The 27,147-nt window shown below is 40.7% G+C and overlaps 1 protein-coding gene across 41 annotated transcripts in view; it reads right to left on the reverse strand.

The window, feature by feature from the left end:
- DTNB (dystrobrevin beta) overlaps window positions 1–27,147 on the reverse strand; it is a 310,093-nt gene that overhangs the window by 189,786 nt on the left and 93,160 nt on the right. For 40 of the 41 annotated variants that reach the window (XM_064363918.1, XM_021677096.2, XM_021677095.2 and 37 more), the window contains 2 exons: window positions 12,653–12,758; window positions 7,917–8,083 (listed from right to left, as the gene is read on the reverse strand). In XM_064363918.1, coding sequence (XP_064219988.1) covers window positions 7,917–8,083; window positions 12,653–12,749 — 264 coding nt within the window. In that variant the 5' untranslated portion in view covers window positions 12,750–12,758. The remainder of the gene's footprint in view (window positions 1–7,916; window positions 8,084–12,652; window positions 12,759–27,147) is intronic. The other variant, XM_021677090.2, reaches the window with a different exon arrangement.

Below are 27,147 nucleotides of genomic sequence, written 5' to 3' on the forward strand. Positions count from 1 at the left end.
CACACAGGAGCTTTTGCAATGTGACCTTCCCACGACCATCACCAGCACCATAAGTGGAGTCCAGTTCTCCTCCGCTTCATTCCAGGCTGGCCTCAGTGACTCCTCACATCATGCAGAACACAGCATAAGTGAGGCTGCACACCTCCCACAGCCAGGGGAGAAAGGCCGTGTATGCAGCTCGGCCCTGCTCTCCAGGACAACTGCTGCCTCCTCTAGGGATGCTGTCTTTTTTATTTTATTTTATTTTTTTTTAAACACCTATTATGCCATGAATTCATAGGAAATAGGTTCCAGCAGCTCAGGCTTCTTCCCCTTGGTTCTCACAAAGTGTGCTTCTCTGGGTGGAGCAGGCTGGTGCTTCAGCTGAACCCAGATACCTTTCTCTTTGGCTTCTTTCTTTTTCTGATCATTTTCCTTCATACGTTTCAGGAAGCTATCTCGGCTCTTAGAGTGCTTGATGTGTTCAATACGCACATCAATTCTCTTGGCAAGAATCTTGCCCTTAACTTGTTTGTTTACAAAAATGCCAACAGCATGCTGGGTAACATTGTAGACTCTTCCAGTTTCACCATGATAACATTTGTGGGGAATTCCTTTTTGAACAGTACCCATTCCCTTGATGTCTACAATATCCCTTTTCTTACAGATTTGCATATACGTGGCCAAAGGAACAACTCCATGTTTTCTAAAAGGCCTAGAGAACATGTATCGAGTGCCTCTCCTCTTTCCCTTTGTGTTCATCATTTTGGTGAATTACTGGAAGATGGCGGTTCCGGGCGAAAGGCGGGATGCTGTCTCTTAAGACACAGTGCGGCCAAGCTGTGAAAAGCACAAGCCACATTAAAAGACCACACATAGGTGGCCCCAGGGACCATCCCAGCAGATCCCACCCTTCCCCACCCCAGGGCAGTCAGACATGGGAGGGAAGAACCCTCCGGTCACTCAAGCCACATCCTCCAAACCTAGAATTTCAATCACCCCAGCGAAGGCCCCAGACGGCATGGAGCAGAGACAAGCCAACCTTCTACCCCATTCAAATCTGCAGGTGTAATCAAATGATTGGTGTTTCATGTCACTAACTTTTGGGGTGGCTTATTATGCAGCAAAAGTCATTGGAACACTACGGGCACCACAGTCTTGATGACAAGGTTACTCAAATTTACCAAGTGTCTCAAAGAAGACTGATATAACCTTGCATGTTTGAATACAAAAATTAATATTATTTAGTTACTGTACACTCTTTTATTTCCAGGTGGAGGGACCCTCTGACCCTCAGTCTCCTAATCAGACTGGTTGGTTTTGAAGAAGGAACTGAACATGCCCAGCTCAGCCCCTTCCTCTCTTTTTTGGGATCTGCACACTCCACAGAGCACACATTCTCCTCTCCTCCCAGATCCATTAAGTGTTCAAGATCTGCTCCCTGCTGGAAATACCAGCAGCTGAGTGAGGGTATATTTGATTCAGGGACTACAGGCAAATTCACTGTTTCCCCACAATTAAAACCACTTTCTCAAATAGACTGCCATTTGCCTAACTCCTGGCTGTCATCTTGTGGGGAGGAAAAGTGAAGTGGAATTCATGAGTCCTTGAAAATTCCAACAGGAACTACTATTAGAAATGGTGTTTGAGGGCCAGGCTCCACAGCTCATCCCTGTAATCCCAGCACTCTGGAAGGTGGAGGTGGGCAGATCACTTGAGCTCAGCTCAGGAGTTCAAGATCAGTCTGGTAAAAATGACAAAATCTTGTATCTACAAAAATTATCTGGGAATGGTGGCACATGACTGTGGTCCCAGCTACTCAGGAGGCTGAGGTGGGAGGACTGCTTGAGCCCAGGAGGTCAAGGCTGTAGTGATCCATGATCGTACTACTGCACTCCAGGCTGGGCAACACAGTGGTACCCTGTCTCAAAAAAAAAAAAAAAAAAAGAAGACAAAATGGTGCCAGAAAAAGATATTCATTTATTCATTAGGAGAGTTATCTATCCTAGCTGTCTCCATCTTTCTTGTCTTTCCCTCTTAAACCTACTTTAATCAGGTTTTTGTCCCCACCACTCCACAGAAACTGTTCTCCAGACAATCTCCACATTGTTAGACAAAGGGTCAGTCCTTCTTCCTTGTAGGCAGCATTTGACACAGTTGATCACTTCCTCCTCCTCAAACACATTCTTCACTTGTTTTCCAGAACACACACTCTCCTGGCTTTCATCCCACCTCACTGGAGGCAGGATCTTCCTCTTCTCCCAGATGTCCTCATACTGAAGAGCTCCGGGGTCTGTTCTTACTCCTCTTTTTTCTTCTCCATCTTCACTCATTCTCTTAGTGGTATCATAAGTGGTATCATCCAGTCTCATGGCTTTAAATATATGCCAATAACTCCCAGATTTATACTTCTATCTCAGACTTCTTTCTTAAACTCCAGACTCATCATATACAATGATCTACTCAACAACTCCATACGGATGGATATTTAATAAGCAACTTAAGTTCAACATGTCCAGAACAAAGGGTGAACAAGGTTGATCCTTGATCCTACATCTAAACATTCTCCATCCACAGCCTTCCCCACCTCAGTCTATGGCAATTCCATCCTTCTATCCTCAGGACAAAATCTTAAGACTTTTCCTTGACTCCTCCACTCTCACAAGCCACATCCAATCCATTAGGCTGATTTATACAACATATCATAATGCAATCCTTTTTACAACCTCTACTACTGTCCTACCATATCTTGTTTTAATTATCGTTAGAATTTCTCCTAAATGGTCTCTCTGCTCCTCTCTTTCTTTTCCACTATCTACTCTTTACATGGCATCTAGACTGACCATTTAAAAATATAAATCAAATCATGTTATTCTTCTACTCAAAACCCTATAAGACTCCTCATCTCACTCAGAGTAAAAGTCCTTACAACGGTCAACAGGCCCATATTAATGTTTTCACCTCCTCTCCTACAATCCTCCCCTGCTCATTTCATTCTGGCCATGCTGGCTTCTTTCCCTGGATTAACAGGTACACTCCCACTCCAGGGCCTGAACACTGAACACTACCTCGGCTCTTCCCCAGGTACCTGCTGGTAAACTTCTAAGTGTGCTTAAATCTTACTTTCTCAACAAGGCCTATATGACTTCTGTATTCAATCTCCAGTCTCCTCACCCCTACGTTCCTGATTCCACTTGCTAATATCTGCTCATATTAGAGTCCCATGTAAGCTGGCAGAGGGGATCTGCTCTATCCATGCAGGTACCCAGCCTACTCCATCTGAGGACTTCTGCCTCAGCCAGCCCCTTTGGAGACCATTCCATTTGGTCAATGTATATCAGCAGTGGGAGGGTAAAGATAAAGAGGCATGCCTGCTTCAAACCACCTTGGCTGAGAAGTGATATATAGATAATACACAACACATCCTCCTTGTGGCCACATGGGACCATATTAGTTCTCTCCAGTGGAATTTAAGAAAAGAATATTCTTGAAACTTCAATCACCAACTGCATTTTTGTTCCCTTTTCTTACACACAGAGCACCCTTACCTCCTCCCACTGTGCCATACATGCCCAGGTGGAATACCTGCGGTCCGATTCAGTCACTGCATCCAGGATCTCTGGATATGGCATAGTCTTCTTCATAAGGATCATGTGGAACTCCTTAAGATGCAATCTATGAACCAAAAAGGCAAACTGTCTGCACCTTCCATTCCTGCTCCCAATATACAATGGTGGAACCAGAGCAGGAGTTTCTTCCTTATCCAATAGCCTTCTTGGCCAGGTGGGCTCTGGCATACCCTCTGGAGGGGCTGCACAACCTTCACAACCCATCAACCTATCCTGCCAGACCAAGTTCTCAGGGTTATTGTTGTTTTTTTAATAGTGGTTTTATAGCTCAAATAGTTAAGGGCTTGTTCAGTTCAGGCTTATAATTTCTTTGCCAATGTAATTTCTTCAGAAACTTAGTAGGCCTTTGATCTATCTGTTTCCAGTTGATTGAGTCCATGTGCCAGTAACCACACACAAAGTTCTTTCCCAAGACTAATGTATTTCTTTGACTCTTGCTTTCAACTTAACAGAAGCCACCTGGAGGCCATATGAACAACATCAGTTGCTCTCAGCTTTGGTTGTATGATAGAATCACTTGGGGAACTTTATTTTTATTTGTAGCTTCTCTGCACTAGCTTCTTTTTTTTTTTTTGAGACGGAGTTTTGCTCTTGTTGCCCAGGCTGGAGTGCAGTGGTGCAATCTGGGCTCACTGCAAACTCCGCTTCCCAGGTTCAAGTGATTCTCTTGCCTCAGCCTCCCGAGTAGCTGGGACTACAGGTGCCCACCACCATGCCCAGCCAATTTTTTGTATTTTTTGTAGAGATGGGGTTTCACCATGTTGGCCAGGCTGGTCTTGAACTCCTGACTGCAGGTGATCTGCCCGCTTTGGCCTCCCAAAGTGCTGGGATTATAGGCCTGAGCCACCGTGCCTCACCCACTTGGGGAACTTTTAAAACTGTCTATGTCTAGGGTTTCATGTACCTCAGACCAATAAAGCAGAATCTCTGTAGGCAGAACCAAGGGGATTCTGATAAGCAGCCAAGAACAAGAGCCCATTCCCTTAATCTGATCTTCGCCACAGAACTGGGTCACCTTTTTCCACTGAGAAGCTCTACTAGGACTTTGCAGCTTAAAGCCTTTCTCAATGCTTAGCTTTCTCTCTAGGGTCTGGAAGCAGTCTGTTTTTCCTTTCACTGCCCCAAGAATCAGAGCTTTCTCTGTTCCCTTTCATTTATTGCTTGCGCACTAGTCAATTCTTTCTGAGCTCATCTCTCTCCTTTGTCACCTTACCATTAACAGTCTCACATTCTGATCTTTTCCAACACTTGACCTAGAGCCCACTTGTGTCTTCCAAATGATCACAGACGATACATTTACCAAACTGGTTGCCACTATAAATAACATGGGTTTCTGACTTTCCCTCTGTAATATCAGTTTCCTCATCAAGTGTACCATGTGACTGCTAAGACAATGCCACAAATTTTAAGATTTTATTTTAACAGAACTCTACCTCTTGTACTAAAACTTCAGTGACTCAACATGAAGTTTTTATCATGCCCCCATCACAGTCAAGTGGACTGCTGGATATTCTTCTCCACCCATCATTCAAGGACCCAGTTTCCTTTTGCTTCATGGTTCACCCTCCACTGAGTCTTAATGACATTCTCTCCACCAAGGTATCAGAGAGAGTAGAGAAGGCACCCTGCTATTCATTAACTGTCTTCTTCTGGAGAGACACCTATCATTCTGTTCACATCCCACTGGCAAGAACTATTCACATGGTTCCACTCAGCAACACAAAGGCTGAAAAGTGTAGTCTAGGTACATGCCAACAAGAATAGGAAAAGAGTAATGCTGACAAGCTCTAGCAGTCTCTTTCATGCTCATTAAAACTTAAGCTCCACAGGGCAGGAGTCTTCGTCTGGTTTGTTCATAGATGTAACCCAAAAGCCTCTTAGAGGACCTGGCACACAGTAGGAGCTTAAAAATATATTTTGAATGAAAGAATGAACAGACAGGATGAATCTCAGATATGGTACCATATGGCATTTTCTTTGTAATAAAGGCAAACCAAGTGAACCAATGACTAAAAGAATGAATTATACTGCATAGTTACTGAGATAAAAACATTTAACAGAAATTTCTGGAAAATTCAAAATAAACTTCCAGGTACTAACTCATACATCACACATATAAATCATATGAAACTTATAAATCATATAAAACATATCACACATATAAAAACTCACATATCACATCTACAATGCAAATTCATATACCAGCTGGTTAAATACACACTTAAACTCACGTTATGAGTATATAGAAACATTTGTTCAAAATATTAGTGAAAACACAGCTGACAATCTTGAAGAAATTACTATTAAATTGTTAACACATCTTTTTGTTAACTAGAAACTTCTTTACCCAGCCTCAAAATTCAACCACATCTTCCTCAAAGAGCAAGAGCTCTGCACGTACAGAATCTTAAATTTGAAAACAAGTTACATACAGACACCTGCACATACTGCTAAAAGGCCTTACCAGTATGCATCTACCCTACGCAAGGCATATATCCATCAAAATTCAGAACTGACACATTTATCATATGATCTTCAAAATTATGCAGGATGACAATACTTGATTTTTTAAAAAATTTAAGTCACTATAACAAAAAGGAATTTATAAAACAAAAAAAGCTAAAATAAGAATAACAACCCATGGAAATAAGACCTATTTCACAAGAGTGTTGTGAGGATCACACAGAAACGTAAGAATTTATTTGTGATTTGTATACTTTTTGGTATGTATCTTATAACTCAATGAAAAAATTCAAGAGTAGATGAAAAATGCAAATCATAAAGCAGTATCAGTCACTTGACTTTAAATAAATACAAAATCCCCATTTTTAAAAGGGTAATAAGTTAGCCAAATGAGGAAGTTCAAACCAGAGAAAACAAGAAGTTTCTCATTCTCCTCGTCCCAACATCCAGAATGAGAATTTTCAGTAGAAACACACCAGCAAACTCAGTCAACATGAATATTAAAACAGCAAAAATTATCCCAGTGTGAACAGTTAGACTCTATCCTGCCCCCCACAAAAAAAAACCCACTAGAAAAAAATCAACAATTAACATAGTGAAGTATTTGCACTTTAAGAAACCAAAAACAAACAATTTGAAAATCTGTAAATTCTCTTTATTCAATAAAAAAAGAAAAGAAAAAAAGAAAAAAAAACTACTTTTTTTTTTTTTCTTTTTTTTAGGATTTTAAAAGTGGTTCTTCAACCAAAAAAAAAAAAAAAAAAATTGGATTTCACAACACAAGACCCAGGATAGGATATTCAGTTTAACAAAATTTTATGGTTAATTATAACAGAAACCTATCTAGTTTAAAAAAAAAAAAGTATCTAACAGATTGTCAGAGATGAAAGAACTAGGGTTAAGTGTACGTTGAAGTTTGTTTTGTTTTTTTCTTTTAATTCCTGATGTGAGTTTATTTGCTTTTACTTGGTTGAATTTTAAGACAAGCAAAGAGAAAATAAAAACTGGTTATTAAAGCTTTCTAATACTTGAAGGCCAACAGACAACCAGGCTAAAGAACCTAGAACCTGAATTATACTTCTGCCCTCATATGTTTTTCTACCGTTTAGCAAACCAACCAACCAACCAACCAACCAACAAAAACTAGGGGAAAGATTTTAAAACAAAGGCTGTGGCAACTTTTTGGAAGGAAAACATGGCATTTTTAAAACTCTGAAAATAAACTGAGAGAAAGGAAGGAAAATAACTGATGATACACATGTTACATAATTTATAAACACCACAGAAAAATCAGATATTGACTTTTGCCAAGATGTTACTATTTTAAAAACTACTTTAGAAGGTAAAGACACCAATGTGGCAATGGTTATAAAATACAATGTTTTTTCCAACTTTACAGGCATAAAGATTTAACTCCTTTATTTTCTGCAACTTTCCTTGCAACATTTAAACCCTATAAATATGAGGAAATTTTGCTTGCAAAAAGAACTTTAAGTCTTACTTAAAACTCAAAAAAATAAACACTGGGGGGATTCCCCTTGTACATTTTTAAAATAAGAAGAAACTCATTTTTCACTTTGGAAAGAGAGCAATGCAACATTCCACTTCTGAATAAAATAGACCATTTCAAATATACTATCTTTGTTTCCTGGAAATTTTTTAAATCTGCTTTAAAATCAAGTGAGGAAGCATAACATTTCTGCAACCCTGGCATAAATGTTAATGTTAAGATTTTACTACACCATATCCTTATTTGGTAGGCATCCATGAGGAAGCAGGCCCAGGTGCTGTTACTGATAAAATAGATTAACACTCAGGGATACACATGAAACACAAAGCAGTTACCCAAGAGGAATGCTCCTTCATCTGGTGCTGGTTGCTGTGAGGCCCACTGGCATGGCCACGCCAAAAGCAATTCTGGCAGAGCTGATAGTTGTGGCACTGCTGGCACCGGTACCGAAAACCCATCATACTCTCACACCGGCAGTAGGAGCACTCCACGGGATGGAAGACTTGTGGACAGGAGAGAAAAAGGGCAGGAGACAAGGGATGGAATAAAAGAAGAAATAATAAATTTTCATTTGGAGAATACAGTCAATACAGGGGAATAGCAAATCTAATATAAAAACAAAGGTGAAAACAAAATTAGAGCTGGGTGCACTGGCTCGCCCCTGTAATCCCAGCACTATGGAAGGCTGAGGCAGGCAGATCACTTGAGGCCAGGAGTTCAAGACCAGCCTGAACAACATGCCAAAACCCTGTCTCTACTAAAATTACAAAAAATAATTAGCTAGGCATGATGGCGCGTGCCTATAATCCCAGTCACTCAGGAGGCTGAGGTATGAGAATTGTCTGAACCCAGGAAGCGGAGGCTGCAGTGAGTAGAGATTGTGCCACTGCATTCCAGCCTGGGCGACAGAAAAGACCCTGTCTCAAAAACAAAACAACAACAACAACAATAAACAAAAACAGGACTAAAGAATCTAAATTATGTGCTAGCCTAACCAGCCATTTACAAGAAAAAAAAAGAAAAGACTCAATACATCAGAAAAAAAATTCAACATAGACTAATGATTCTAATCTAATCTAATCATTCCAATGTACTATCGAGGGCAATACACAACTGTATATTATAGATCACTATTTATACTTTTTTTTTTTTTTTTTTTTTTTGAGACGGAGTTTCGCTCTTGTTAACCAGGCTGGAGTGCAATGGCGCGATCTCAGCTCACCACAACCTCCGCCTCCTGGGTTCAGGCAATTCTCCTGCCGCAGCCTCCTGAGTAGCTGGGATTACAGGCATGCACCACCATGGCCAGCTAATTTTTTGTATTTTTAGTAGAGACGGGGTTTCACCATATTGACCAGGATGGTCTCGATCTCTTGACCTCGTGATCCACCCGCCTCAGCCTCCCAAAGTGCTGGGATTACAGGTGTGAGCCACCGCGCCCGGCCACTATTTATACTTTTAAATGTTGGTAGCATAATTTTTTCCTCTGACAATTCAACTCCGAACACAAGAAAAGAAAGTTAAAAGAAAAGAGGGATAGGCCGGGTGTGGTGGCTCACACCTGTAATCCCAGTGCTTTGGGTGGCCAAGCTGGGTGATTCAACTGAGGTCAGGAGTTTGAGACCAGCCTGACCAACATGGAAAAACCCTCTCTCTACTAAAAATACAAAATTAGCTGGGCGTGGTGATGCATGCCTGTAATCCCAGCTATTCAGGAGGCTGAGTCAGGAAAATCGCTTGAACCCAGGAGGCAGAGGTTTCCATGAGCCAAGATCACAACATTGCACACCAGGCTGGGCAACAGCAAAACTCTGTCTCAAAAAAGAAAAGAGGGATAGAGTATTCAAATCTTCATTGAGCAACTATATATTATATATATAAGTTAGTCCTTACATAGATATTTCTAGCATTATATATATAAGACCACAATCTTATTTCAATTATAGGGACTTTTAGACTTGCTTCCAAAAATATATATTAACTAATGAATCAAGACTCAAAAAAAATTGAGTATGAGGTGAGAAAAACAATACAAGATTATATAACATGACCACTAGGGACTAAAAGAAAACTAAAATTAGCAATAAAAAATCCAAAGGATATTATTTCTAGGAAATTAGGTTTTTTGCCATCAAGTTATTCCTAAGGAATGCTGTAAATACTAATTAAGAGTGTATGCTCCAAATTAACTATACAACCTAGTATAGTTCCTCCAGAGAACGAACTCCATCAATCTCAGCTAACGTCAATGAGGTCAACATCTGTGCAGCCAATATTTATAATTCTAAGTAATTTAGGTTAATAAAAGATATATGTGTATTAGTATTAAATTATGAAATATATTCTGATAATTTTGGTTGAACATATATGTCTATGTGATTTTCCTGTGTTCTCTTCCAAACCAGTCAAGTCAATCCTTAGTCAGTGGAATGGGTGACAGGTAGAAAAGCAGAGAACTAGAATGATGAAAAAATTAGCAAGTGTGTTGGTTCAGTTATAAATAAGAAAGATAAAGACTGTTCAGGTTCTGGTAAAAGTATTATTTTGGTAAAGTGCATCACTTAGTAGTAGTTAAGTATCTACTACCTTAGTAGTTACCTTCTTATCTTACTTGGATTAGTAAATCAATTTAAAAAGTACAACTTTTGCTTAAGTGAATAAACATTACTCCTTATGCACAGTAACATCGATCTAATTCATGATGAACTTCACAGAGCCCAAACCAAAAAAAAACCAGAAATACCATTATTTTATAATTTACCATTAAAATTAAGACATATAGAAAAATATTAGTGTAATAGTAACATATTTTATTTCCAGATATTTTAATGATTTTATAACATTTTTGTCTTTGATAAATATACTACAAACCACTATACACTGGGGTCTGTTGGGGGAGACTTGGGGGGACAGTGGGGGGTGGGGAGTTGTGGGGAGATAGCATGGGGAGAAATGCCAGATATGGGTGAAGGGGAGGAAGGCAGCAAATCACACTGCCACGTGTGCACCTATGCAACAACCTTGCATGTTTTTCACATGTACCCCAAAACCTAAAATGCAATAACAAAAAAAAACTACAAACCACACACATTAAGAATGTAATCAATAAATTATACTTTATAAAAGTCACAATAAAATGTTCATATGGATAATAATACATCTTGACAAATAGCAAATACAAAATGATTTCATGAAAATCAACTGGACATAAAACTACTGAAACACTTAAGGCTATAAAGGCATTGCTCTCAAAAATTTAAATCTATCCAAGAATCCTGTTTTTAAAATTTTGCTGGTTTAGTCTAGAGAGATTCTGGTCCTTTAAGAAACGAATCCTCAATCTGAGGTACTTGTGAATTAAAGCCATAGTTGGGTAAAACGCTGAGAAAAATTTATTTTAAAGTATAGATAGGAGAGCGATAAAATATAAACAGTATGGACGTTGAGTTCATTCTTCCAGAAGGGATAAAAACGGACACTTTTTAGTGGCTTCTTGGCTCTTCCTCATTCTCTTTTGAGGAATGAAGAAAGGCAAGAGCCTTGAGACCAGGAATGTTGCTAGAAAAACAATGGCCTTCCCTTTAACAAACGCCAACAAGCTACAGGAGGAGATAAACTGATGGCAAGAACAGAAAAAAATTAAGAAGTGACTAAGAGATAAGTACCATTTTAACTTAGAGCAAAACAAAAATTTATGTCAGATTCCTGGGAGGGATATCAAGAACAGATTCAAGGCAAAAATGGTAAAGGAAAAAAATGGGGAAAAAAAAAAAAAGGAACCTGGATGGGCACAGTGCCTCACATCTGTAATCCCAACACTTTGGGAGGCTGAAGCAAGTGGATCATCTGAGGTCTGGAGCTAGAGACCAGCCTGGCCAACACGTTGAAACCCCATCTCTACTAAAAATATAAAAATTAGCCAGGCGTAGTGGCAGGTGCCTGTAATCTCAGGTACTCGGGAGGCTGAGGCAGGATAATTGCTGGAACCTGTGAGGCAGAGGTTGCAGTGAGCTGAGATCACACCATTGCACTCCAGCCCAAGTGACAACAGCAAGACTACATCTCAAAAAAAAAAAAAAAGAAAAAGGAAACCCACTGTTAAATTATATCTTCACTATTTTCTTTAAATTATTCCAAAATAATTATAGTTTTTGCAGTTGATATTGCATACATACAGTTTTTTAGAACTATGAGTTTGATGAAGATGAAACAGGAAGTCATGGCTAAAAATCAGGTGGGCTCAAACAGAAAATAATCATCTGGAATCTTAGGGAGGAAAAGCATATAGTTGAAATTGTATGACCTGATATGACTACGTCTTGGTATCCTTTCCTTTTGTTTTTTTTTTTGAGACAGAGTTTCTGTTGCCCAGGCTGGAGTGCACTGGCGCGATCCTGACTCATTGCAGCCTCCACCTTCCAGGTTCAAGTGGTTCTCCTGCCTCAGCCTACTGAGTAGCTGGGATAACAGGTGCCCAAAACCACGCCTGGATAATTTTTGTATTTTTAATAGACATGGAGTTTTGCCATGTTGGCCAGGCTGGTCTAGAACTCCTGACCTCAAGTGATCCACCCACCTCAGCCTCCCAAAGTGCTGGGATTACAGGTGTGAGCCATCAAGCCCAGCCTACTTCTTGGTTTCCTTTCTAAAGTAGTAAGTCTCTTTGAGACCAGCCTGGCCAGCATGACAAAACCTTGTCTCTACTAAAAAGATAAAAATTAGCCAGGCATGGTGGCTGGTGCCTGTAATCCCAGCTATTCCAGAGGCTGAGGCAGGAGAATTGCTTGAACCCGGGAGGCGGAGATTGCACTGAGCCAGGATTGCGCCACTGCACTCCAGTTTGGGCAACAGAGTGAGACTGTCCCGGACAAAATAAAAAAAGAAGAAATAATGTGTCCTTCCTTTTTTAAAAGAATATTCTTCTGAAAGCCAAAACTGCAAAATCAAATGACAGAGTGATAGCAAATGTCAAGTATAATTTTCAATGATATTAATAGCTAAGGACATTGCAAATAATCAGTTCCTATACTTTCTATAGCCTGAAGAATTAAACAATAAAAGTTCTGCTTACCATTCTCAACATGGGCAAGCCTGTGCATGAGAGGTAGCCAGACAAGGCACTGGGGAGGAGGGTCAGCCATCATTGTGTCTAAAAACATATTTAGCATTATCTTTCTCTGTGAAGAGAAGAAAAACAAATATACTTTATATTATTTTATTTTATTTATTTTTTGAGACGGAGTTTCGCCCTTGTTGCACAGGCTGGAGCAATGGCATGATCTTGGCTCACCGCAACCTCTGCCTCCCAGGTTCAAGCGATTCTCCTGACTCAGCCTCCCAAGTACCTGGGATTACAGGCATGTGCCACCATGCCCAGCTAATTCTGTATTTTTAGCAGAGATGGAGTTTCTCTATGTTGGTCAGGCTGGTCTCAAACTCCCGACCTCAGGTAACCAGACCACCTTAGCCTTCCAAAGTGCCAGGATTACAGGCATGAGCACCATGCCTAGCCATATTTTTAAAGAATCTCTGAACTCTAAGATTAAGTTAATTTAAGATTTTCCCATCCAAGCTTTAGTGAATTACATGCTAAATTTCATAGCAAAATAAAATATTTTACATTACTACAGACACTGCTACATGCTGTACTTTAGACTACTATTAGTGTATTCAAATGTATCCCAACATACGTTATTTTATTTTAGTCAAATGTGTAAGATAACCTAGGTTAGATATTACTATCATCACTTTACAGACGAGAAAATGAAGGAGTTAAAGTTTGTTTTTCGGTAGCCTGACCCAAATCAGCCATGAAGCCAAGACTGTCCTTCAAGTCACTATTTCCGCTATCCAGTGGGGAAGACAGGACACCCCACACCTAAGTATAAAGCAAGATCAATAAGAGCAGGGACTGTGGCTGCTTGTCTGCCACATTTCCAGCTTTCCTAACAGTGCCTGGCACACAAGAAATACTTGATAAGTAACTATTGAAAAAAAATAAATTGAAGGGCAAACACCTAGACATCATTCAGCAGCTTTCTCACTTATAGAAAACAGAAGCTTAAAGTAGTTCAAATAGTTTGACAAAATCACAGAGACAGTTACAATAAGGATGAGATTGAAACCTACATATCCAAATGCCCATCACAACGCTCCCGTTACACCAGCTCATTGGCTAGACTGCATTTTTCTGTTCTATTTCTCTTTTTAACAAATATACGGTAAGCTTCCACTGTATATGAAATATTGAAATAACATATCTCACGTAGACATCAAATTAGAAAACAGTTTAGAAAGGTAAGATAGAGTTATATGATACAGAGAAAACAAAAATAATATTTCAAATTAATCAATTTTCTTTTTATTTTCTCCAGTTCACATGACACCTTTCCAGCTCCGAAGGGAAAGGAAAAAGAAGCTAAAAGTCCAGGGTCACACAACCCAACAAGAGAGCTCCGTGATTATAACCTGGACACGAAGACCTCACTTCAAATTGTTCCAAAAGAAGAGCCGAGACAACAGGGCACACACTCAGCAGGTGCATGGCCGTCGCTGCGTCCTCCAAGTCCTGGTCCCACCACTCAGAGGCAGGTCAGGGGCTGGGGCGAAGCCAAAAGCACACCCAGAATTTCACCTTGCTCTCTCCCAAGTAACTGTGTTCCCAGCCCCACCTCTTAATGTGAAGAACAGGATATAAAAAATATGGGTATTTCCCCATAAAACGTTTAAATCATTTATTTCAGGGGGGAAAAAAGGTAGAAAAGATAAAATTGGTTAGAGCTGATCTAAAGACATTGGCAGCTGATTACAAAACAACTCCAATTTTTACCACAAAAATATATATTTAACACAAACTGGAAGCAAGGAGTGAAGACACTGGGGTGCTTGGCCTGAAGAACAGAGGCCCCCAGGGCTGCCATAGGACCCATCACGGGACCCTCCCAACAAGAGCTCCTGTCTCGCAAGTCTCGAGACTAGACAGACTTGTTCCTCTGCATCTTTCTAGCGACTCAGAGAATCTTGATTCCAGTATATGTAAATTGGAGGTCATTCTTATTAAGAATAATCTTTAAAATAAGAAACTGGTAAATGGGGAATAGAAAAGGGAGGCAGAGCAGAAGGCAGAGCAGGAAAGAAGCTGTGCAATACAAATCTGGAAAAGATGAAGAAAGCCAAGGGACAGTCTCATCTCCGGACAGCCTGCAGGCCAGCATGAAGTAGTCAAGTAATTTGACGGTTTCTCAATTTAACTTCTAATATGGAACTTCTGGCTGGGGCAGGAGGAGTTGAGAGCTACGCAAGAGGGCTGACAGAATGATTGGTGGTATGTAGCTGTCATTCAAAGGGCCTCTACACATCACTGAGTACTGATGATGAAGCATGAGAAGTACCTATTCAAATAGGCTAAAGAAAGGTTATCCTAAGTGTTTTCCATCTCAGGATCCAAGAATACTATCGTTTGAGATCTGGATGGAATCTGGGAGGAATCAGTGAATAACATTAAAAACCATAAAGCCACCTAACATTTGAACGGAGGAACAGATATGGAAAATGCCTCTATGAACATGCAGATAACCAAGAAACGAAGATAAAGTAAAAAGTATCTATTTAAAATTGTTGAGATTGGCAGGGCGTGGTGGCTCACACCTGTAATCCCAGTACTTTGGGAGGCCGAGGCAGGTGGATCACCTGAGATCAGGAGTTCGAGACCAGCCTGGGCAACATAGTGAAACTCCATCTCTACTAAAACTACAAAAATTAGCTGGGCATGGTGGCGAGTGCCTGTAATCCTAGCTACTTGGGAGGCTGAGACAGGAAAATCTATTGAACCCAGGAGGCAGAGGCTGCAGTGAGCCAAGATCTCACCACGGCACTCCAACCTGGGTGACACAGTGAGACTCCATCTCAAAAAAAAAAAAATTATCCCAGCACTATGGGAGGCCAAGGAGGGCAGATCACCTGAGGTCAGGAGTTCGAGACCACCCTGGCCAACATGGTAAAACCCCGTCTAAAAACAAACAAATAAATAAATAAATAATTATATATAAATTGAGATAGAAAATGCTAGAAAATTTTTAGCTAGTAAAAAGTGGCAAACAAAATTAAATGTATCATATCCTTTGTCATAAATTTAAAGTTCAAATTAATATTTCTATATCTTAAGTATGTTAAAAATTACATTTTTATAATCCACTTATAATTCTAATACTACTTTCTCTTTTTTTTTTTTTGAGACGGAGTTTCACTCTTGTTACCCAGGCTAGAGTGCAATGGTGCCATCTTGGCTCACCACAACCTCCACCTCCTGGGTTCAAGCAATTCTCCTACCTCAGCCTCCCAAGTAGCTGGGACTACAGGCGTGCGCCACCCTGCTCGGCTAATTTTTTTGTATTTTTAGTAGAGACGGGGTTTCACCATGTTGACCAGGATGGTCTCTATCTCTTGACCTCATGATCCACCCGCCTCGGCCTCCCAAAGTGCTGAGATTATAGGCGTGAGCCAAAGCGCCCGCCCCCAATACTACTTTCTCTTAAAAGTTTTGATTTGTTTACCATGAACAGTTTTTTTAATCTTCAAGATGAAAAGGTATAATTAGATCTTGATATCTCAGAAGACCCTCATAAATAAACTCAGGATCAATCTCTAAAAGTTGTTCAAAAGTAAAATGCATGAGCTCTGAATGAAGAGACCACCCCCGCCCCCGCAAACAGGCTTTGTGTGAGCAACATGGCTGAGTCTGAAAAGGGAGTCAGCGAAGTGTGGTGGGATAGGAGTTGGTTTTATAGGTTTGGGGTGGGCAGTGGAAAGTTATAGAAGTTACAGTTTAGGGAGGTTTTTTGCAAGCTGGGAGGGAGTCGTAGGTTTGCAAGCTGGGAGGGGGTCCTAGGGTGTGAAGTGTTGACCAAGGTCGGTTACAAAGTTCAATGGCCTTATCAATTGGGGTGGGAATAAGGAACAATAGAGAATGTCTCAAAGTTAAGTAGGCATCACAGGGGTTGATCATTTCTTCCTCTTCTCATGGTCTTCCAGTTACTCAGAACTCAACTGGAGTGTACATGCAGGTCACAGAGGTTAACATGGCCTCCATGGGGCTGTCAGTCAGCCTAAAATACCTTACACTGCGTTTTCCAAAAACATGAGGAATGAAACTAGCAGAGCCATGTCCAAGGGCTCTGTCTTCCACCAACTATGTGATTCGGAGAAAACCACTGCACATCTCTGAGTTTCAGTTTTCTCATCTTTCAAGGGCTAGAATAGCGGTTCTCAGTGTGATCAGGGAACCCCTGAGAGGTACTTAAACATTTTCATGGAGTTTCATGGAGTTCTGCAGTATTTCATAATAATACTAAGACATTATTTATCTATTCTCTCAAGAGTGTGCAGTGGGGTTTTCCAGAGAGAATGTGACAAAACCAGTTATCTGAAAAGGCTATTAAAAAAGACTTCTCCCTTTCCCAACTATGTAGCTGTTTGAGGCCAAATTTTCTTCCAAATTTTAACCAAAACAGCATATCACAACAGATTGAATGGATAAGCAAATACGGGAATCCACGTGTCTTCTACTGAGGCAAATATTAAAAATATGCAAAAATACAAAACCAAGGCACTCTTCTCACTAAATTTTTGTTTGAAATAATTATTTTCCATAAAAATGTTATTAATGTTAATGTATAATAGGTTCATCATTGTTATTTTTAAGTGACTTTTTTTCCCTCAACTTTTTTCTTTTTTAGACAGTCTCACTCTGTTGCCCAGGCTGAAATGCAGTGGCTCGATCTTGGCTCACTGCAACCTCCACCTCCCGGATTCAAGCAATTCTCCTGCCTCAGCCTTCTGAGTAGCTGGGACTACAGGCATGCGCCACCAGGCCTGGCTAATTTTTGTACTTTTAGTAGAGACGGGATTTCACCATGTTGGCCAGGCTGGTCTTGAACTCCTAACCTCAAGTGATCCACCCGCCACAGCTTCCCAAAGTGCTGGGATTACAAGCATGAGCCACCATGCCCAGCCTCAATTTTAACTTCTAATATGGAAATGTTGACAGATTTAACCCATATAAATAAAAGCTCTTTGAGATCCTCAATAATTTTTACAGTGTAAAGAGGTTTTTACAAAAATTTTGAGAGGCTTCCCAACTCTAAAATTGCATCATTCAATAAATAATGTTTTTTGAGACGGAGTCTCACTTTGTTGCCCAGGCTGGAGTGCAATGGTGCTGTCTCAGCTCCTTGCAACCTCCGCCTCCAGGGTTCGAGTGATTCTCCTGCCTCAGCCTCCTGAGTACCTGTGACTACAGGCGTATGCCACCACACCCAGCTAATTTTTGTATTTTTAGTAGAGACGGGGTTTCGCCATGTTGGCCATGCTGGTCTCGAACTCCTGACCTTGTGATCTGCCCATCTCAGTCTCCCAAAGTGCTGGGATTACAGGCGTGAGCCACTGTACCTAGCCTCAATAAATAATTTTAAGAAAGGTAGGTTGGCTCTGTCTGCTAGCTTTTCATTTTGTTTTTGCTCTGGAGTTGAACAGATTCTTTGCATTTCTCCTTATTTTTAAGAGCTTAATAATATTAATAAAAACTACAATAAAATGCAAATAATGCATTCCCACAATTCTCATTTTTCTGTTTCCCTCCAGATGTATATATTTCTATATACTTGTGAACAGAACAGATATAAATATGTCATCTGTTTTTGCACTTAACATTCTATTAAACATTTTGTTTTGTACAAGGTCTTCATTTCTAATCATTTTAACAGCTGCCTGATCCACTGAGCAAAACCACCATGATTTATTTATGATTCCCTTTATAAAACACTGAGACTGTTTTTAATCATTCTATCAGTCTCATATTTTTTTAGAAACAAGTGTTTCTGCCTTTTTCTCTTTGTTATTCTAATCTAGACTAACAACTATTACCCTCTATGGCATTCTCACCTCCCTTCCTCCACCCTTAACTACTTCTTCCCAGTTTTAAAAGAGGATAGGAGTAACCCCTTAAAAATGAAAAATCCAATATCACTACACTAACATGAGAAAGTAAAATAATTTAGCAATAGATCATCATTGCTACAGCCTCCAATTTCATGATTTCCAATAAAAACTCCTATTTTCTTATGCGCAACATATAAATATTTATCCATCACCTTATCACTTAAACAATGTATGACATTTAGTTAACAATCTTTAAAGTGACACTTTTAAAGTTTTCAGGTTAAAACTTTTTTTTTTTTTTTTTTTGAGACAGAGTCTCACTGTGTAATCCAGGCTGGAGTGCAGTGGTGCGATACCAGCTCACTGCAACCTCTGCCTCCCAGGTTCCAGCACTTCTCCTGCCTCAGCCTCCTGAGTAGCTCAGACTACAGGCGCATGCCACCATGCCTGGCTAATTTTTTTTATTTTTTAGTAGAGACAGTTTCACCACATTGGCCATGATGGTCTCAATCTCCTGACCTTGTGATCCGCCCACCTCAGCCTCCCAAAGTGCTGGGATTACAGGCATGAGTAACCGCGCCTGGTCCAGGTTAAAACATTTTTATGTAAACTTCTTTATCTAGTTATAATGATATTTTATCTGACAAGGGCAAATATATATTAACCAGAGTTACAGAGCTGCTGTAACTGAAACAGGCAGCCTTTCAATTACTTTCACACTGAATTTCCCCACATCACAGATTTATTTTGGACTTTGAAAATAAGAGTAATTTGTAAAGACAAAATAATATAATGTCATTGTGCTTTTTATAAGAGATATTTTTATTTGTTATGGATAAAGGAAAGATTAGAAAAACTTTAAATATTCTGAAATATTACGTTTCTCTCATTGCAAAGATTATTTCCTTTGAGAAAATCATGAAATAATATCAATGAAAACAAGGAGAATGTGAGTTTAAGCTTTCAATTAGAATTCAAACCAAAATTACTAATTTTCTCATGTCATACTTAACTTCAGTTAAGGCCAGATGTGGTGGCTCACATCTATAATCCCAGCACTTTGGGAGGCCAAGATGGGCGGATCACTTGAGGCCAGGAGTCTGAGCCCGGCCTGGTCAACATGGCAAAATCCCATCTCTACTAAAAATACAAAAAATGAGCTGGGTGTGGTGGTGTATCCCTGTAGTCCCAGCTATTCCAGAGGCTGAGGCAGGAGAATCATTTGAACCCGGGAGGTGGAGGCTGCAGTGAGCTGAGATCATGCCACTGCACTCCAGCCTGGGCAACAGAGCGTGACTGGGTCTCAAAAAAATATTTAAAAAATCATTCAATTAATCCAAGAAATAGTAAGTATGGATCTTTTTCTAGACTATGTCAGTCACTGGGGATGTAAAGCTGAAGGAGAATAAGATCCCTCCCATCAGGGCATAACTGAGCTGTCATGGGAGTACAGAAGAGGACACAATCCTACGGTGAAAGATTAAAAGCATCAAAGAAGAAGGCATATTTTAGCTGAGATGTGGAATCTGAAGCTTTTGTTGGAGGAGAGATAGAAAGTCAGGGGTTACTGGCATTTCAGTGACTAAGAATATAAACAAAAAAGTTTGACTACTTTGAGTCACTCAAAACACAGGTTACTCAAAACAAGAGAAATGCAAATCAAAACTACACTGAGATAACATTTCTCACCCATCAGATTGGCAAAAATTCAAAAGTGTAGGAACATGTGCTGTTGGCAAGGCTGTGGAGAGACAGATGCTCTGGCACAACGCTGACAGGGGATGTAAACAGTGCAAACCCATGACCTTGTGGCAACCGCCAAAAAGATCCCCTGGTGTGCTAAGGGTAAGGACAGGCGAGGGATGGGGTAGAGCGGGAGCAATCAGGAATGGAGGGGAAACGATAGGCTGTGGCTGGATTGCTGAGGAGCCACAACATCATGCTAAGAACCTTATTCAGCAGGCAATGAGGAGTGAGTCAAGTTTTTTATGAAAACTAAGGGTATCAACAGAGCTGTATTGCAAAGTTATGATTTAAACTCAGATTTACTTATGATTAAAAGGAATAATCAAAGCTACATCTGAGAAAGCACACTCCTCTTCCTTAGGCTGCCATTGAGCCAATGAATAAAGTGACAAGGAGACAAGGGTCCTTTGTTTTTTGGGTGATGAATTTTTCTATTTTACTTGAATACTAGTGAGTCATAAGGCAATAAGGCAGAGGGGACATCGGAGGTCCAGAATGGGATTGCACACTGGACTGTGCCACCAGTGAACACCAAGAAGGGCCTGGACCAATAGCGCCACACCCCACAGGCTGGAAACATGAATGCATCAGGAACTGCTTTCAGCTCATGAATCATCAGTGGGGAAGCAGGGGGTGCTTTCCTAGAGCATGCAGATAGCAAGTACTGCTTAAAAAAATCCTTTTCTAAAAAGAAAACAATCTTGGAGCCACTTGTCATTTCTGTGTAAGGATTCATTTAGTAAGATACTTTCTCCGTCACAGGCCCAACTAGAATAAAACCTCACTTCTAGGTCTCTACACGATTTTGTTCAATCTAATTATGCTAGTGGGACAGGCCTCATTACTATAGACCTGATCATAATAAAACCCATTCTACACCCTGTATTTCATCCCACCTAAGATGCACTTACAAGATCACTTGTAAGATACACCATTATTTTTTTTTCTACCCCAAGAAAAAAAACACTCAGCCAATTAGACTAACTCAATGACTTAATTAACCATAATCCTTCATCACATGTAAATTGGTCACACCAGCCTCTTGATGAACTGAAATTCTTTTCGTCTATTCAGGGGAACCTGGCAGTTTGGTCTTTTGGATGCAATGCTTTAGTGTGACGGGAAATTATTTTGGTTATATCTCAGTAATAAAAAAAAAATACAGCTTCATCTATTTATGGATATCTTCTTCTTCTTTTTTTTTTTTTTTTTTTTAAAAAAAAAGGGCTCTAAAAGCCTCCTCTTTTTTAAAAAGGTTCTATAAAGTACCAGGCTGTTGCTTTGCAAAATAATACAGAATTCTTCCAATGCTGAAGATTTGTTTTATTAATATCCAGTATATTCCCCTCTATTCTGTCCAAGCCTTTCTACGTTTAAAACAACATTTTGTTTAATGTCAAATCACAGTATGCTTTCTGAGAACATTTTAAGTGACAACACATGTAGTGCCAAAAGTGGACACAACTCAGTTGAAGTGATAGCAAATGAACACCTATGCTCAAGTTCACGCATGTGCAGGAAATGACAGCCATCATAACCACTGCCTAACCAACCACAATTATAAGGTACCACTGGTTATGTATCTCGACATCAGAAGTATCAAGATGTGAAAAAGCATCTTCAAATCAATGAAACACTACTAATCCATACCAAAGTACATGGTAGTGAAGGGTAGCTAGCGGAGATGATAAAACCTCCTTAATCAAAATACCTATGAAATAACACATACAGACACATACACACGCCAGGCAATGCTTGCCAAACCCTATTCAATGTCCAGGAAGACAAAGTCAGAACATCCAGAAGATGTCTCACTTCAAAGTGAGGAGAAAAATCATTCTGGTACATAGATGGAGATAATATTTTGTCAAATATAATCAGAGGACAACTCAAGGCATGAAATATTCTTGCTATTCTGAAAATTAACTAGCAATAGTATAATCCCATTTTTACACAACTGCGACCACCTCTGTGAATCAACGGAAGTGTGACATGGTGTCCAATAAAGTGTTATCAACAGTATCTCCTGCATACACCGATTGCAAGAATGTACCTATCTACTCACTTCTCCTCCCTCTCTCTCCATTCTTTGTTTATTCAGGTTTCCTTTTCATAAAGATAGGCATTAATTAAAAATTCCTTGCAAGGTGGGTTGAACTCTTCAAACTAAAGTCAATATTGTTACAGGATTCTTGGGGTGATGCTTTTCCGTTGGAAACCTCTGTGGCACCTTTGCCCGTTTTGCTTGGGCCCTCTGGGCTCATTCCGCCTCCTCAGTCTGGCAGACTGCACTTGGCTCACGCTACCAGCTGGATCCAATGCCTGCCAAGGGCAAGCCAGGTGTAGGGCAGTGAAGGGAGTGTGAGGGAGCATAGGGTCCAGCCACTGCACACAGCCAGGCATGCCAACTGCAGCGGGTGGGCAGCTCCAGGCACCAGCATGGGTGCTGGCTCCCTGTGAGGCTACAGCTGGACCAGGAGTACTGCAAGCAGCTTCCACACTGGCACCTATGAACATGGTGGCACCCATAAGCTTGGAGATGTCAGGAACTGCAGAGCCCTAGAGAGGGTATTAATCCCTGGCTCGGGGAGCTCTTACATCTGGTGTCCCCAAAGGGGTATAGCCCTTTTCTCCTTCTTTCTTCTTGTTGCCAGCAACACGGCGAGCAAGGGGCATATTTCAGCTTTTGTGTCACAGCTCTTTTGGGTCTGCCATTTTGTGGGTCCCGAGTTCTTGTCCCGTACCCAGGAATAATGAGGTACGCAGACAAGTGGAGGGTGAGCAAGGCAAAGAGAAGCTTTACTGAGCAATAGAACAGCTCAGAGGAGACTCACAGTGAGTAGCTCCTCTCTGCAGCCAGGGTAACCCGATAAGCGTTCAGCTCGCAGCAGAGAGGAGATCCTGGAGTGGGTAGCTCCTCTCTGCAGCTGGCTGTCCCATCATCTCTTTAGCTCTTTGCAGAGAGGAGACTCTAGGGTGAGTAGCTCCTCTCTAGGAGAGGAGCTGGCAGTCCTGTCATTTGCTCAAGTTTTGCTGAGTTCAGGGCTTTCATGGGTCTTAAAGGGGAGTAAGTACATGCTGATTGGTACATGAGTGGCCATGGGTGGGCCTGGAAAAAGCACCACAAGTTCCCACTCCAGTCCACAGGACTGGCAGTCTGACCCCTGGGCTTCAGGCCCTTCCTGGCTTGAAGGCGGGGCTTCACCAGGGACCCAAAGCCTTCCACCCAAGGGCCTGTCTGCCTCCTACTGCTGTTCATGGCACCCAGGCTGTTCGTGACAAGGGGCACCTGCAGGCCAGTGCCAAGCTGCCCTCAGCACCCCCTTGGCCTTCCTCCCATGCTTGTCAGTGCCCAAAGTCTGGAGGGGGCTGAGGTGACAGGGGGCTCACATGTCAGTGCTGCCCCGAGCGTGTGCACACCCAGCCAGGCTGCAACAGCACCCGGGCTCAGCTTCAACCTCGCTCTGACAGTGGAGCAGGTGATGGGAGCAAGGAGAGGTCAGGCAGTGGGAGCAGACACCTTCAAGCCTGCCAGGGCAGGGGTAGCCTTCCCAGGCCCCTGACAGTGCAGAGATGCCCAGTCTGCGGCCATGGCTTGGCCAGCTGCAGCTGTGCCTGGGGAACGTGAAGCTTCCGCCCTGTCAACTCAGGATAGGGCAGAGCTTCTGCCTGTTCCTGGCTCCTGCTAGCTCTGTGGAGTATGCAGCCCCAGCCACGCCTTCCCCACTGCAGCCACCGTCATGGCAGTGGCCATTCTAGATGGGCTGCAGGTGCCATCAATATGAAGACCTAAAAAAAAATAACAAACAGCAATCTTCTTTCTAAGGAGAAATACTGCACTTTCTAAAACTCTAAAGTTTGGAAAATTAGGGGAGAAATTTAAATACATTTACTGCTTATTTAAAATAACTTTTAAGCCTTGAAAGTCAGTTTGTAAACACTGAAGAATGTTAATATATCTGGCCTACTCCCCAAAGTATTCGTCTTGGGATGCTAAAACAATACCGTACTATGTTCAGACAATAATCACAATCACAAATTTGCAATGACAATTTTTCTATTATTAAAATACTTAAAAATATACCAAAGTAGAGAGATTAGTATAATATGCCTATCCCATCCAGGCACAGTGGCTCAGGCCTGTAATCCCAGCACTTTGGGAGGTGGAGGCAGGAGAAACACCTGAGATCAGGAGGCTGAGACCAGCCTGGCCAATATGGTGAAACCCTGCCTCTACTAAAAATACAAAAATTAGCCAGGTGTGTTGGCAAGCATCTGTAATCCCAGCTACTTGGGAGGCTGAGACAGAAGTAGGCATCACTTGAACCCAGGAGGCAGAGGTTGTAGCAGCACCAATGTACTCCAGCCCGGTGACAGAGAGACACTCCATCTAAAAAAAAGCCTATCCAGCTTCAACAGTTCTTCTTAACATATGACTAATTTTGTTTCATTTTGCTTTTACTTTCCCTCCAACCTTCATTATTTTGGGGCAAATTCCAGACATATTATCTCTTAAATTTTCCTCAATGTTTTTTAATGACAGACATCCAGGATGCTTCTGGTTTGGGGCTAGTATGAATATAGTTGATAAGAGGAGTCCTGAAAAGTCTTAAAACCTAGGATTAGGTTTTAATTTGATTGCTAGGTCATGAGGAGATGTCGGTTTATTTTTATTAAGAAACCACCAGGGCTTCTTACAAAGTTTGTTGAGAGTACTGGGTGCTCCAAACATCTTTACCAATACTCAAAGTCAGTATTTAATTTTAGCTATCCTAATAGATGGGTTCTGCTGAATTAACTTATAAACATGTTTAATTTCTCTTGTGTTTTAAAAACAACTAAACTACATAATCCACAGACCTTATTGTAGGTTCGTTTTCAAGGCACAAAATGTGTTTTAAAAAATAATTAAACTATACTAAAATAAACCAATGTGTAATTCTCTTCATGTCATTAAAAAAAAAGCATTTCTGCTGTAATGTGTACATTAAGAAAGAAGCTGAAATTTCTTTACATCAAAATGCTATAATGGAAAGGTATACAGAGTACAAAACTGTGAACTTAAAAATCAAAAGGTATATAAGGAAAACAGAGTTGGAACAACCACTAAAAATCTACATGGCTTTGTAAATAGAAGACAAACAAAATAATCAGCACAACTAAACTCCCCCGGGCACGTGCACTGGAGTCCCTGTCAGATGGCGTCTTTCAGCCTTCAATCCTGAGCCACTGATTGCTTCTTCATGAGAAGAGCATATAACTTCCAAAATAGATTAGTTTTATCAAAACTAGGTATCAGATGCCGGGGAAAGCTTAATTCTGCCAAACGATAATTTCAGCATGGGAGGCAAAACGTCTTCACAGCCTCTTCACTCAGCTGCAGCTTCATCATCACAGCACTGCAGAAAGTGAAGCAGCTCAGGGGTCGGTCCTCTAAACCAGTCACTTCTCTTCCCAAAGGAAGGCACTGCAGGATTTTCAGCTCCTTTCTTAAAATAGTCATACTTTCTCTTTAATTGTGATTTTTTTTTTGTTCAACCCTGAACATCAAAGTGCTGGGGAAAGTACATATGAAAAAACAAAGCAATTTCTAATTTGCATCAACATCGTTTTCTATCTGATGAGATATGAACTGATTCCCACTAAGGAAACACATATTGCAGCAAAACAAACTGAGAAAAGCTCGTTTTCAAAAAGAAATCCAAAACTCACTGAATTTTTTTTTTTTTTTTTTTTTTTTGAGACGGAGTTTCGCTCTTGTTACTGAGGCTGGAGTGCAATGGCGCGATCTCGGCTCACCGCAACCTCCGCCTCCTGGGTTCAGGCAATTCTCCTGCCTCAGCCTCCTGAGTAGCTGGGATTACAGGCACGCGCCACCGTGCAGCATGAAACTTTGTCCAAGCTGTCTCACTTCTTGGTCAATATATCAGTATATTCTATCAGTGATTTCTACTTCATCTGAGGCTTCTTTTTTTTTTTTTTAACTTTTCATAGACTGAGATAAACTTCTCTTTTCCAAATTTGACATATACAAAAATGCAGATTAATTTTTTTTACAAAAATATGAATGAAGCAGGTAAAAAGTAATGATCAGGTTGCGAGTTCAAAGGCCTCATAATTATGAATGTCATAAGGTTAATTTGCAGAATCCTAGACAGCATTCTTAGAATTAACAACAGCACTTTAAAAATTTTTAAAACATTTTAAACTGTAATTCCAACATCAGATTCTCATCGGAATACTCACGTCGCAATTAAATCAAAGATTAGATTTAGCACCCCACATAATTGTCATCCATTTCTCAATGTTCGTCATTGATAGTTCTTTGTGCAAATTCCCTTCCCTGTTCCAATATGATCTTGCTTAAGAGTAGCATTCTGGATGTAGTATTGCTTAAGAGTAGCATTCTGGTCAGTAGCCTGACCTCCAGGAAGCATCTTGTATGAAAAGCCATGTGTACATCATACACGAGATGACCCCAGAATATTGTGTGGGCCATCATGGGAGGTGATGATATCACCAAGGTGGTGATGGTGGTGGCGGCGGCGGCAGCAGCAGCAGCAGCAGTAAGACAGGCTCCAGATATAAAATGCAGGAGAGCTGTTTGCAGTGACTTCCTTATACTCATCCTCACTTACATCCCTGAAGGGCACTTTAATACCTGTAGGACATTCTTGTACCAGGATTATGTTCAGACAACTTTACATCATTTGAAAATGTATATTCAGGGGAGAAGATGCAAACTATGTTTTATTAGAATAAATTGAAGCATGGAGATATTTTTAATATGCTAAAAGCTGATGCTGACTGCCATTTATGCTGAAAGAAAAAGTAAATAGTGCACACAGGCAAATCTGCACAAAACTAATTAGGCAGAGTGTGCAC

Source organism: Aotus nancymaae, unplaced genomic scaffold, assembly GCF_030222135.1.
Source record: "Aotus nancymaae isolate 86718 unplaced genomic scaffold, 86718_ANA_hifiasm-v0.15.2.pri h1tg000057l, whole genome shotgun sequence".
NCBI lineage: Eukaryota > Metazoa > Chordata > Mammalia > Primates > Aotidae > Aotus > Aotus nancymaae.